At 44.4% G+C, this 14,545-nt stretch overlaps 1 protein-coding gene across 9 annotated transcripts in view; it reads left to right on the plus strand.

Annotated features, from left to right (window-relative positions):
• The window catches only part of CLEC16A (C-type lectin domain containing 16A), a 218,284-nt gene that overhangs the window by 97,618 nt on the left and 106,121 nt on the right, over positions 1-14,545 (plus strand). For all 9 annotated transcript variants that reach the window (XM_063101247.1, XM_063101249.1, XM_063101250.1 and 6 more), the window contains 2 exons: positions 1,786-1,836; positions 4,964-5,092. In XM_063101247.1, coding sequence (XP_062957317.1) covers positions 1,786-1,836; positions 4,964-5,092 — 180 coding nt within the window. The remainder of the gene's footprint in view (positions 1-1,785; positions 1,837-4,963; positions 5,093-14,545) is intronic.

Genomic DNA, 14,545 nt, shown 5'->3' on the forward strand with positions numbered 1-14,545 from the left:
TGGAGGATTAGGGTTTCTGTGTATGAATTTTGGAGGGATACAAACACGCAGACCTTACAGGTGTAGTGTATGCTTAGGCAAGGCTCACTCCTTGTCAGCCATAGTGAGTTAATCCATATGTCAAATAGTCTTAGTCGTTTTCTAATTTTTTGCCCCTATATCAGATCTCTCTAATCCTATTAGTGATGGTTCTCCTCTTAATGTGGTTGATGAAGATCCTTCCAGGAGGGACACATGTGTCAACACTGCTGTTTTCTTGTGGCTCACCTGTGCTTTCATTGTTTGTACTCTCTTTAAAATACTCTTTCTTTGCAGGAGCCACTATCCAGTATTGTCATTGTTTGTTGAGATAAAACAAGGTCATATAACCTAGAAATCCACCTCTCCAGACTCAGATGAGCCCATCCAGCTGTGATGGTGGACATGCCCAGACAAGCGGGCCACCAATGTGGGTCCTGCACAGAGGGGAGGAAATCCCAGTTTCCCTTTAGAACATCCCAAACCACACTCAGCCTCTAAGTGAGGATACCCCCACCACACCCCCACCAGCAAAGCCCAAGATAAAGCAGAAACCTCACGGTTGCGTTAGTCATCTTTGAATCTCTTTCCAGTGTTACTGCTCTAACTTTATGTCCCCCCCTAGAGAGCTTTTGGATTGCAAAATCAGAAAGACTTATAGGGGACATTTTCCCAGAGAGTTAATATTTTTTATTAACAAAAGGAGAGCTATATTTGAATTTCAGTTTCCCTCTCCTAGCCCAGATTTTCCTCTTTTGCTTTTATCCTATAACATTTACACCGTAAGTATAATATCTTAGAAGCTTTTGCATGTTTTCAGGGGTTGTCATTTCTGTTGGTAGTACTTATGCCACACAAGAATATTCAAGTTTATGTGTAGTCCTGACAAATGGAAAAATATGAAAAGGATCTATTGCCTTTCCCACCCCAACTTTTTCTGTGTGTACGTGTGTCTGTCTGTCTGTTCATCCATCTGTATCTCATTCAGGATGTATGAGATATGACAGTTCTAACAGTCATTGTCAGTAGAGATTATAATGACAGTGAGTGCTAACGTTTACCCAGCCCCAATTGAGTGGCAGGCTCTGGGCTCTGCGTTTTATGTGTATTAACTCATTTCACCTTCACAATGACTGGACAGACATGGGCTGCCATCCCAGTCTTGCAGTGACACAGAGAGAAGCTCTGAGAAGTGAAGCTGGGCTGTGGCCCCTGGCCTTGTCTCAGAGCCAAGTCCTTACCCAGTACCCTCTTCTGAAAGGGACCTCCTAGGCAGAGTCGCAACCCGAGGAATTGCAAAACCCCAAAGGTGCTCCTCAAAAACAGGTGGAACAAACCGTATAATTTTAGTGTTAAGTATATTTAATTGTACACTTCCTTTCAGAGGTGTGGAGCCATATGCTTTTAATATGGCAGCTTAACCAGGATTTCCCATTTCTCCAACCATTCTCAACCAATAGGTGATGTTAAACACTTGAAATAAGTACCATTCCTCTATTTTAATTACATACAGCATGACTTTTGTTGTATTTTAATTCACTGCTCTGCTCCACATGCTTGAAAAAGGAGAAAAACATTGAGTGGTGCAATTTGATATTTGGTCTTTCATTTGAGTGTGTGTTCACGTGTATATTTCACTTCCCAATGATTTACCAGAACTCGTTAATGAGAAACAGATGGCCCCCAAAAGCCCCAAACTGGAGTTTATAAAACTTTGTTTATGGGGAAAAAAATAATACTCTCTTCCCTCCCTTCCTTTCTTTTTAGGGAGAAGAAATTTTTCTGGACATGTTTGAAGATGAGTACAGGAGCATGACAGTAAGTGAGGGGCCAAGAGCACACCTGAAATGGCACGTGTCTCTGTGCCTGCCCGGCTGCCCTGTGACTTGGGGCTTTCTGACCAAATGGCACAAATTGGTGGGGGAGTGCATTTAAAATGGTGCCTTTTGATCCCCACAGCTGCTAAAATTTCAGATTATGTTCACTTGCCCTAAGTGGGCCATGTCAGTTAGATGGGTCAGAAAGATTCACTTCGATATGAATAGTGTTCTTATTGAGGACTTATTCCGTGCCAAGTGTGTAAAGCACGTTGTGTCTATTAAATCTCATAATTCTCATGTCAATCAGTGGGAATAGCTACTGTCATCGTCCACTTGTTGATGAGGAAACTAAGAGTAAGAGAGGTCAAGTGATGTCCCCAAATCTGCCTGGCCAGGGAGCAGCAGAGCCAGGCTTCTAGAGCAATCAAAGGGGCAGTCCCCCTTCCTTCTCCATAGATTATGCTGCCTCCTCCTCTGCCTCTCCACCAGAATGTTCCAGCATGTAGCTCCTGCTCAGATCTGCAGCGCCAGCACCAAGACTTTCTTTAATTTCTCCCTCCAGCAGGGAGAATCATGGGAAATGATAGGTTCAGAAGATAACAGCTTTCTCTGCTTTGTCTCTGTGTTCCCAGCACCTGCCCCTTAGTAGGCACTCAATAAATCAATAATAAATGATACTTCTCATGGACATTACTCGCCAAAGTGTGAAGTGATTCGGGAAGTTTATAATAACCCTAAGTGTTTAAAGTGTCAAAAAGAAAAAAGCAGGCAGTGTATGCTAAGTGGCTCCCTGGCTTGCTAGCCCATTCACGGGGTGTCTGGACAGCTGAGTCCTCAACCACGTCCTCCATCACCACATATCTGAAGCCTCCATGGAGCATTTTCAAGGGAAAAGTATGAATTGACATAATTCATCTTCAGAAATAGCAGCAGCACTTGTGCCTGGCCTCCTTGTGAGAATGCGGGGCCACCCGTACCTGTGCCTTGTTTCTGTTGATGTCCCCCACCCTGTCCTTCCTCCAACCCCAGAAAAGCAGCCCAGTCTTCTCCTCTTCATGCCATTAATTAGAGCAGGAAGGATTCAGTGGTTATTTACTTTTTTATCGTACTCCATGACATCCCCTTCTGCAATGTAATCCTCCCCAGTTTAGTTTCCTGTTTGGAAATATACGGTTCATATGTCACTCGACAGTGTAGAAAAGCTCAGGCTCCTAAACCCCTGCTTAGTGTCTTTTTTTGTTGCTTACCAACTATGCAGCCTTGGGCAGGTCGCTTAAATTGTGAGCCTTGATTTTGTGTGTGTGTGTGTGTGTGTGTAAGATGGAGCCTATTACACAGAGAGGCCCAGGCTAGATGTGGAATAGCTGAGATACCCCGTGTAGAGTCCGTGCACAACAGATACTCATTTCCACTCCCACCACAGGGAGCCTCCTGAGTTTTGTTTGTATGCTTTAATCAAATGTTTATTGTGTATCCTGCACAATGTCTGGCATTCCAGAGAAATACCAATGCAACAGCTCCGTACCTGAAAGTCAGCTCGCAGTGCAGCCTTCGGGAAGCTACCTCTGAGGGAAACGAGGTGGGGACAGGCCCGTGAGTGCTGCTAAAGCACCCATGGAGGCCACTGCACTGGGCTAGGCCATGACTTCCAATGCCTCCCTCACTTCCCTGTCACCTCTGGTTTAATGCACGAGGTGTGATGAGTCCGGCCGTCTATAGCTTCACCCCCAGCAGACTGAGGGCACTCACTGGGAAGGTTGTGGAGAGCAGTGGGCACAGGGCAGAGGGAGCTGTGCGTGAGCAGAGGCAGGCTGGGGAGGTGCTGCTGGCAGGCTGGTGCAAAGAGCACCCTGGGTTGGAAATAGGGCTCTGCCACCGTGCTCCGGGAGAAAGGGGTATGGGGTATGGATTTCTTCAGACCTCTGGAGGAAAGGACAAAAGTGTCCCAAAGACAAAGGCAGGCAGCATGTACCAAATGGCCCCTTGAGCTCTGGCGTGATCACCAGCCATCTGAAAAGTTGGGCCCTTACCACATCCTTGCCCTATTTAGTCAGCTTTATGTGGCAGGAGGAGGAAAGTCTGATATGTTTGAGGCCCACTTTCTGAAAAGAGGACACAGAAAAAGCTTGTGATGCTTGAAATAGCAATCTTAATTCTATAGAAAACTCACGATTGTGAGATGTCAGGTAAATGCAGTGTTAGTGTTCAGCCACACACGTGTTAAGTAACAGAACCAGTGCAACCAAGCCGGGGGTTGGGGTGATGTTACCCTGTGTCTTAGTAATCAGGGAAGACTTCGTGGAGGTGGTGTGGAAGGAGGCAGCTCTGCTCCTATCTGGCCTGGTGGCCGTTGGCACTGAGCTCAGTGTCCCCCTCTGATATGGGTACCAGCACCCACTGTCTAGCAGTAGATGAGCCCAGCAGCTTCCTGGCACTTAGTATATGCTCCGTAAGTGATTTGGTTATATTATCCCAGGTAAGATTGAAGGGAATGAGGAAGGAAGGGGGAACATTGATCCTGGGGTAGAAATCACAGGAGCAAGGCAGGCCTGGCCTCGTGTCTCGGCTCTCCCACTAGCCACCTAAGGGACCCCAGTTCCATTCTTCTGCGTCTCCGAGACACCGTTCTCTCATCAGGCAAGTGGGAAACACACCTCTAAAGCTTTTAGGTCCCAGCCCGTCCCACAGTCAGCTGTCGATAATCAGAAGCTGCAGTCACTACATCTGCTGTCATCATCTTCGGAAGGAGGGGAGGAGGAGGCAGGCAACAGGCAGGCTCATGCTCAGAGGGATAAGCCACCCTAAGGGACCGGACTCCTTAGGGACACCCCTATTCCTGCTGGGTTGGAAGGGGGATGAGAAGAGAAAGCCAAGCTTTTCATAGCAGGGAAGCAACTTCTCAAGAGTTTTTGAGCTGTTGCTCAATTAAAGGAAAAATGTACAACTTGGAACAAAGAAAAAGCATATTTCTCACATATCTGGCACCTCCCGGCTCTGCCTCAGTCTGAGTCCAGGGTTGACATCACTCATGTGTGGGTGAGGGTGAGAGCCGTGTGACCTGCTCCATCGCCCCTCTGCCCCCAGTGAGGGACCTTCTTCGAGCTTGCCTGTGTCATCTCTTCCAGATGAAGCCCATGAATGTGGAGTATCTCATGATGGATGCCTCCATCCTGCTGCCCCCAACAGGCACGCCGCTGACAGGCATTGACTTCGTGAAGCGGCTGCCCTGTGGCGATGTGGAGAAGACCCGGCGGGTGAGTGCATGCTGGCCCCTCCCTCCCATGCACCCATTTGCCAGAACCACTCCCAGGCCAGGGAGGAAAGGGGCTCTTGGTCAAAGTCAAGGGCCCACCTCCAACATGGGCTCAGAGAGAGGGCATCTCCCAAACACACCTGCCATCCGACATCCTCTCCAGAGTGTGTTGCCCTTTGAAAAGCGAGGATTGAGATTACGATGCATCTGGCCCCGGATGTTGGCGGCTCAGCCCCCAGCCCTGAGCTCAGTGAGCGGAAGCTGGGTGGCCAAGCTCTGCGGACCATGGGGGGCAAGCACAGGACATCCAGAGTAGATGAGGGTGGTGTGAAATTGTGGCCCAGAGATCTCAGGACCCTCAGCGATGGTGTGATGTTAAGGTATCTGACCAATCTCGGGGCTGGGCACACGCAAGTGAGACTATAGTTCTTGCTGGCCTGTAGGAGACACGTACGTGCAGAGCAGATTAGTTCTCAGAACCTGTTGGAGTGTGTGCTTCCGTTATCAGCGTTTTTTTCTGAAGCAGGCGCTCTAGGAAGCAGTCTCAGCAAGGCTATTCATGGTATTTTATCTCCCTTGTAAGATCAGTTTCTTTCTTAGAAAGCACCATAATCTTTTCCTAGAAAATCATTCCCTAGAGACATGAATGTTAGTGGATAATTTAGAGGAATTCATTGTAGACGGCTCCTGTTATCAGCCTGCATTGTCCTCTGAGTTCATCTGTATGTGACCAGAGAGGCAGAAGTGTTTCACTTTTGGATTTTGAAAAAGAGGAGAGACCTGCTGTGTGTTCCTCAGACTAGAGGAGTCTGCAGCCTCCCCCACCCAGCTGGTGATTTTGCCTCGGAGGCCTGGGGTGCAGAGGAAGTGGGACCCGTGTATCTGGAGTTGATGCACATTCCCAGCTGTCTGACCAAACCCACAAAGCTCACCACAGGACCCACCCTGTTCGGGCCACTGATGCCTTCCTTTCACATGCTGGGTCCCCGCTGGCCAGGCACACAGTGTTGTTTGTGGGTGGCAGTGTTTGCACTGGGTGTCCTTGGCATCAGCTTTCACAGGAGCACTGGTTCTGACAAATGCCTATCTTGTTGGCGACTCCTTCTCAAGGATGGCACACTCACCCTTGCTTAGCCTTTGGTTAACCAAAGAGGTGCTCCCTGGCAAGTTTATAGAGAAGCTGCACACCCATCTGGGGCTGCAATGTCCTCGTGCCAAGAGGGCCCTGCTTCAGGGTACCTCTCGGCCCCTGAGTCAGGAGGCCCAGAGGACTAAATGCTGAGAGCTGCTGCTCGGGGTTGCTTTCTGCCTCTTTTGGTTGATAGATGATCAGGTTTTTTAACACTTATGTGAGCGCATATCCCTTGCTAGTGGATCATTCTTATCAGTTCTTTATATGGATTCTCTCACTTAATTCTACAACCACCCTAGGAGGTGGGCACTATTGTTATCCCCATTTTAAAAAGAGAGCAAGAAACTGAGACACGAAGAGTGACTTGCTCAGGGTCACCCAGCTAGTAAGTAGCTGAGCCAGGAATTGGCCCAGGCAATGTGGCCTCCAGAGCCTAGATTCTGGCCTGCTGCTTTCCACTGCTGCCTTCGTCATTTCTGTTAATTCTCCTCAGGGCTAGAAACACAGCCCCAGTCCTCAAGGAATCAGAGCCTAGAGGGTGAGGTGGGAAAAGGCAGTGGACAGCCATGTGGCTGGGCCATCACTAAAGCAGCATGGGTGAGGGAGGTGGGAAGGCACCAGAGGAGTAGTTCTTAAACCAAGGCTGTGCAGGAGTGGGCTGGGCAGGGGGAGGCAAAGTCCCAGAGAGATGTAGCACAGACTGGCACTCCATGGAGATGATCACACCTGAAATCCAGAGTGGGGAGCAAGGAGGGGGCCTGGCAGGAGCCAGCTCACAGGGGCTTCAGAGCCCAGGGAGGACCTTGGCCATAGCCTCTTAACACTGTTTCAGGACATTGTGCCTTGCTGGGTTGGGGCAGACAGTTCTGGTCCACAGGAGAGACATGGGAGAAATTCAGGGACAAGGCATATGGCAGGGGGAGGGTGTGTGTCCACTGTGAGCCACTGTCTCTTCATCTATACAGCAGAATATGCCTGCCTTTCCAGAGTTGTGAGGACTCAATAGAAGGCATAAACACAGAAGGCCAATAGCAGGTCCTTTGTGGTAGTAGTTCTGTTCTGCCCTTTAAAGCCCTTCACATCTCACTTAGTTGCAGGTTCCCAGGGCTCCGCTGCCCACCTCGCTTGCCCCAGATGGGATGCACAGCCCAGATGGCCAACTGGAGCACAAACGTCTGGCCTTCCCTGGGGTCTCTTGTTAGGCCTTTGTCTGTCTGACCAGTTCACAAAAGCAACTGTTGGGTCTCAGGGCCTCTGGATGGCAGAACGATATCAAATAGGGCCACCCACCTCAAAGGAAAGCCATCCACTTTCGAAAAGTTTCCTTTGGTGACTTCAAGAATCAATTTCTGAAGGGGAGTTTTGGCCACTCACCTCAGTCTGGTTCCTTTTGCAAGGCAGCTGTCTAGAATCATCCAGAAGCTTAGCTTCTCAGACCCATTTCAGAAATCAGAACACAGCAGTGTGTTTTGAATTTGAGCTAAAGGAAGTGTATGGTTTAACAAGCAATTGAGAGCTTATGTGGTTTATTTCAAGTTTTTTGCTTATATTCAAAGAACATTCCATCTTATCCCTTTGGATTCAAAGGCTTTCGCACGCGTGCGTGCGTGTGTGCGTGCGTGCATGTGTGTGTGTGTGTTTCACCAAGTAGACTTTTTTTTTTTTTTTTAAACTTTTAGGAGGCTGTTCCTTTTCAGAAGTCCCACCCTTTATTTTACTTAAGGACTTGTCAAAGTTCAGAGTCCTTACTGGTTAATCATTCCTAACTTATAAAATATACATTCATACATTTATCAAAGAGCTTCTGGATTCCTACTGTGTGCCAAATGCTGCACTGTACATGGAAGTGCAGAAGTGACCAGGGTAAATGTCCCCACCTTCTGGACCTCTCTATCTAGAGAGGTAAAGTTTATTAACAAGTAAGTGAATAACAGGGTTGATGTCAGACCATACTCAAGACTTGAGAGGAAAAAAATGACATGATGTGGCCAGGACTTGTGGTGTGGTCATATTTAAGAAAGAGTAATCAGAACAAGTTACTCTGTAGAGGACACATCTGAGCTGAAATCTGAAGGATGAGAAAGAGCCAGAAGAATTAAAAAGGAAGCCCTTTCCAGATGGGAAACAGCACATGCAAAGTCCATGAGATATGAGAGCGTGGCGTGTTCTAGGAACAGGATATCTGGCTGAGTGAGTATGGAGTAGTGATGCAGAGGAAGAGCTGGGGAGGTGACAGGGCTCTGCAGGCTGTGGGGAGGCATCTGGCAATAAAGTCGTTTTTCTTCTTGCACTTTATAAATTACAGCATTAATCCTTTCATTCTCAACATATTTGTTGAGTGTTTTCTAGGTGCCAGCCACTTTGCAAGATGCAGGGATAGAACTGGGACAAAATAATATAAAATAAGGCCAGAATAGCAGTCATGCCACTGTGCTGAGAAGGGAAATTCATGTGGAAAGAAAGGTCACCAGAGCTGTTGGGGTTCCATAAGAACTTCCAAGCAGAGCTTTGGACTTGGGCTGGACCCACCCCCATGTGTAGGGGCAGCTGAGACAAGTGGTTAAGAAAGAAGGCAGGTTTGTGAGTCAGACCAGCCACGGGTCAAGTGCCAACTCTAGCTGTGTGATCTTGAGCAAATTACTTAATGTCCCTGAGCCTCAGGTCCCTCATGTGTCCTACCTCTCAGCTGTTGCCCAGAGTAGATGACAGAGTGGCTGGCAGATAGACGTGGAACATTCTAACATCTTAGGTGGGGAAGAAATAGGATCTTTAATGTTCTAAGTCTACTGAAGGTTAATGCTAGAAAAAAGAGAGTTAGGGATAGGATATTTTGGTGAATATCAAAATCTGAATTTAAGCCATTAGTTGTCTTTATATAGTAATCTTGGAAGCCGTTATGAAATAAGTGTATTTGCACAAGGTTTTATTTGTCCCCACATTCTGTTTCCCTCTTCCCTTGTAAAAACCACAAGCAGTTTTTGTGTTTATTGCTATTGACCTTGAGGAACTAGGATATTTTGCTTTACTCTTTGGATATGTATTATACATTCAAGAAAACACAATAATATTTTATAAAGTTTTGAAAAGGAAAAGTTTTTATAAAGTTTTAAAGGAAAAAGAATTTCCCGTGATTTCATCACCCTGAATAAACAGACATTTTTTGTGTCTCCTCTATCTTTGTTTGCAAACACATCTTTTCATGGTTGCAAAGAGAGTGTACTATGGTCTTGCTTTCATCTCTCCCCTCCTTTTTTTCTCTTTTCATTGTGGTGCAAGAAGTTTTTCATGTTGTTGTGATAAGTTTTAATAAGTCTGATTTTTTATGGCTGCATAAAGGTTTATTTGGTGGCTTCCGCCGTAATTTTCTTAGGCATTTTCCTGCTAGTAGACATTTTGGTTGCTTCCAGTATTACATTACTTTCAACTAAAGTGTAACAAGCAGCTTCATGAATACAGTGTTTTCTTTCTTTTGAACTATTTCTTTAGGATTAGTTCCCAGAAGCAGAATTTCTGGTTCAAAGGGTATGAACGTTTTTCTATGACTCTCTGTGCATTGCCAAATTGCTTTCCCAGTGTAAAGCAATTTTGTGCCCATGTTAAACTGCTTCAGCACTCTTTCAAAAATGACTTTCACAGCCACTTCCATGGCCTGGGTGGGCTTCTAACTCGAGTGACTGTCACCTAAACTGAGCAGCTTGCAAGTGTAGCAAGGAAGCAGGAGGGAGAGAGTTCAGCGTTTGTTCCAGGGCCGGCCCCAGGCTCAGTGCGTCACCTGTGCCACCTCCTTGCACCTTCAGAGTGGGTACCCCATGAGCACCCCACATCCAGAGCACAAGCCTGGGTGCGGGGAATTCATGTACCCATCTGAGCCCCAGTTTAAACCAAGATCCATCTGACTCCAAAGTCCTGTTCCTACTCATTGTACTAATTCCCCAGGGACACTGAGTTTGCCAGAGTCTGTTCCCAGATGCATTGAAGCAAAGAAACTGGAGAAGTCCCTTCTTTAATTTGAGCTTGGTCACCTGTCACCCCTTCCAAAACCAAATCTGTTCTTCTAGGGTCAGTCTTCCTAGTATTCTATGGAAGAATCTGAAAAAATAATAATTTCTTTTTCCTTTTTAGTAATTTTTAAAAATTTGCATCTTTATTTAGCAAAGAAAATTTGAAAAGCATTCTATAAAACCCAGGGTTCCACACCTTAAATCTTTTGAAGGCCAAGGAATGTGGTTGGAAGAATGCAGAGTTTGGAATCCAGTTCGTTGAGAGACCGTGGGCAGGCTGCTGCTCATCTGTGGGCTTTGGTTTCTCCATCTGTAAAAATGGGAGCCACACAGTTATTAAAAGGCTGGAATGAGATGATACCATACATCCCCGGCACAGTACCTAGCAGGCCATGGGTGATCAGAGGGAGTGGTTGTTGTTTTGGAGGAGGTGGAATGAATTGTATGACCCTGAGCCCCATGATTTAGCTTTCTTTTATGGATTTGCTGGGTTGTGGCTGCCAACCCCTTATAGCCCCCCATGGGAGCCCAGCATTTGCCCAAGTGGAGAGCACTATCCTATGGGAATTAGCCCTCCTTACACTCAGGGGTGTGGGCTCCTTGTGTGCTCTTCCTTCTCTTAGGAGTTGGGGCAGGAGCCAAGAAAAGTATAGGGAGATTTTATTTTATATATTTTCTTTTTCTTTTTTAAAAAATTAATTTATCGGGCCGAGCCCGTGGTGCACTCGGGAGAGTGCAGCGCTGGGAGCGCGGCGACGCTCCCGCCGCGGGTTCGGATCCTATATAGGAATGGCCGGTGCACTCACTGGCTGAGTGCCGGTCACGAAAGAGACAAAAAAAAAAAAAAAAAAAATTTATCTATCTATCTATCTGTCTGTCTGTTTGTCTGTTTAATTTTGTCGAGATACAATGTGGTTGATTATTGTGGCCCATTACCGAAACCTGCCTCCCTCCTCCCTCTCTCCCCTCCCTCCCAACAATGTCCTTTCTGTATGCTTGTTATATCAACTTCAAGGAATTGCAATTGTTATGTCTTCTTCCCCCCACCCCGGTTTTTTTGTGTGTGTGTGAATTTATTTATTTATTTCTAGCTCCCACCAATAAGTGAGAACATGTGATATTTCTCTTTCTGTGCCTGACTTGTTTCACTTAATATAATTCTGTCTAGGTCCATCCATGTCGTTGCAAATGGCAGTATTTCATTCTTTTTTATAGCTGAGTAGTAGTCCACTATGTAGATTTACCACATTTTCCGTATCCACTCATTGATGATGGACATTTGGGCTGGTTCCAACTCTTGGCTATTGTAAAGAGTGCTGTGATGAACATTGGGGAACAGGTATACCTTCGACTTGATGATTTCCATTCTTCTGGGTATATTCCCAGCAGTGGGATAGCTGGATCATATGGTAGATCTATCTGCAATTGTTTGACGAACCTCCATACCATTTTCCATAGAGGCTGCACCATTTTGCAGTCCCACCAGCAATGTATGAGAGTTCCTTTTCCTCCACAACCTAACCAGCATTTATTGTTCAGAGTCTTTTGGATTTTAGCCATCCTACCTGGGGTGAGGTGGTATCTCAGTGTGGTTTTGATTTGCATTTCCTGAATGCTGAGTGATGTTGAGCATTTTTTCATATGTCTGTTAGTCATTCGTATGTCTTCCTTAGAGAAATGCCTGTGTAGCTCTTTTGCCCATTTTTTAATTGGGTTGCTTGTTTTTATCTTGTAAAGTTGTTTGAGTTCCTTGTATATTCTGGATATTAATCCTTTGTCAGATGTATATTTTGCAAATATTTTCTCCCACTCTGTTGGTTGTCTTTTAACTCTGTTAATTGTTTCTTTTGCTGTGCAGAAGCTCTTTAGTTTGATATAATCGCATTTGTTTATTTTTCCTTTGGTTGCCCGTGCTTTTGGGGTCATATTCATGAAGTCTGTGTCCAGTCCTATTTCCTGAAGTGTTTCTCCTATGTTTTCTTTAAGAAGTTTTATTGTTTCAGGGTGTATATTTAATTCTTTAATCCATTTTGAGTTGACTTTTGTGTATGGTGAAAGGTATGGGTCTAGTTTCATTCTCCTGCATATTGATATCCAGTTCTCCCAGCACCATTTGCTAAAGAGGCAGTCTCTTCCACAGTGTATAGGCTTGGTGCCTTTGTCAAAGATCAGATGGCTGTGGGTGTGTGGGTTGATTTCTAGATTCTCTATTCTATTCCATTGATCAGTGTGTCTGTTTTTATGCCAGTACCATACTGTTTTGGTTATTATAGCTTTGTAGTATAGTTTAAAGTCAGGTAGTGTTATGCCTCCAGCTTTATTTTTTTTGCTCAGTGTTGCTTTGGCTATGCGTGGTCTTTTGTTATTCCATGTAAATGTCTGGATAGTTCTTTCCATTTCTGAGAAAAATGTCATTGGAATTTTGATGGGGATTGCATTGAATTTGTATATCACTTTGGGTAGTATGGACATTTTCACTATGTTGATTCTTCCAATCCAAGAGCATGGGATATCTTTCCATCTTCTTGTATCCTCTCTAATTTCTCTCAGCAGTGGTTTGAGTTCTCCTTATAGAGATTTTTCACATCCTTGGTTAACTCAATTTCTAAGTATTTTATTTTTTTGGTGGCTATTGTAAATGGGCAAGCTTTCTTGATTTCTCTTTCTGCATGTTCACTATTGGAGAATAGAAATGCTACTGATTTTTGTGTGTTGATTTTGTATCCTGCTACTGTGCTGAAATCATTTATCAACTCCAAGAGTTTTTTTGTAGAGGCTTTAGGCTGTTTGATATATAGGACCACGTCATCTGCAAAGAAGGACAGTTTGACTTCATCTTTTCCAATCTGGATGCCCTTTATTTCTTTCTCTTCTCTGATTGGTCTGGCTAGTACTTCCAACACTATGTTGAATAGAAGTGGCGAGAGTGGGCATCCTTGTCTGGTTCCTGTTCTTAAAGGAAAAGCTTTCAGCTTTTCCCCATTCAGGATGATATTGGCAGTGGGTTTATCATATATGGCTTTAATTATGTTGAGATACTTTCCATCTATACCTAACTTGTAGAGGGTCTTTGTCATGAATGAGTGTTGAATTTTATCAAATGCTTTTTCAGCATCTATAGAGATGACCCATATGGTCCTTGTGTTTGATTTTATTAATATGGTGTATCACATTTATTGATTTGCCTATGTTGAACCAACCTTGCATCCCTGGGATGAATCCCACTTGATGGTGGTGAATAATTTTACATATGTGTTGCTGTATTCTGTTTGCTAGTATTTTAGTAAGGATTTTTGCATCTATATTCATCAAGGATATCAGCCTGTAGTTTTCTTTTTTGGTTATATCTTTACCTGGTTTTGGTATCAGGATGATGTTTGCTTCATAGAATGAGTTTGGGAGATTTGGTTCTGTTTCAGTCTTTTGGAATAGTTTGTAAAGAATCAGTGTAAGTTCCTCTTTGAATGTTTGGTAAAATTCTACTGTGAATCCATTTGGTCCTGGGCTTTTCTTTGTTGGGAGCCTTCTGATAACAGCTTCAATCTCTTTTATTGTTATTGGTCTGTTCAGATTTTCTACATCTTCTTGGCTCAGTTTTGGGAGCTTGTGTGTGTCCAGAAATTTATCCATTTCCTCCAGATTTTCAAATTTGTTGGTGTATAGTTGTTTATAGTAGTCTCGAATGATTCCTTGTATTTCAGATGAATCAGTTGTAATATCACCTTTTTCATTCTAATTTTTGTTTTTTGAATCTTCTCTCTTCTTTTTTTTGTTAGCCATGCTAATGGTTTGTCAATTTTATTTATCTTTTCAAAAAACCAACTTTTTGATTCATTGACCTTTGTATTGTTTTTTGGGTTTCAATTTCATTAAGTTCTGCTCTGATCTTAATGATTTCTTTCTGTCTACTAACTTTAGGTTTGGATTGTTCTTGTTTTTCTAGTTCTTTAAGGTGAAGTGTTAGGTTGTGCACTTGCCATCTTTCCATTCTTCTGAAGTGCGCATTTAATATGATAAATTTCCCCCTTAGTACTGCTTTTGCAGTATCCCACAGGTTTTGGTATGATGTATCATTATTTTCGTTAGTTTCAATAAATTTTTTGATTTCCTGCTTGATTTCTTCTTGGACCCGTATGTCATTAAGTAGAATGCTGTTTAATTTCCATGTGTTTGGATAGTTTCCAGAATTTCGTTTGTTATTGATTTCTAATTTTAATCCAGTGGTCTGAGAAAATACATGGGATAATTCCAATTTTTTTGAATTTGTTGAGACTTGATTTGTGACCTAATATGTGATCTATCCTGGAGAATGATCCATGTG

Source organism: Cynocephalus volans, chromosome 6 (genome assembly GCF_027409185.1).
Source record: "Cynocephalus volans isolate mCynVol1 chromosome 6, mCynVol1.pri, whole genome shotgun sequence".
NCBI classification, from domain to species: Eukaryota; Metazoa; Chordata; class Mammalia; order Dermoptera; family Cynocephalidae; genus Cynocephalus; species Cynocephalus volans.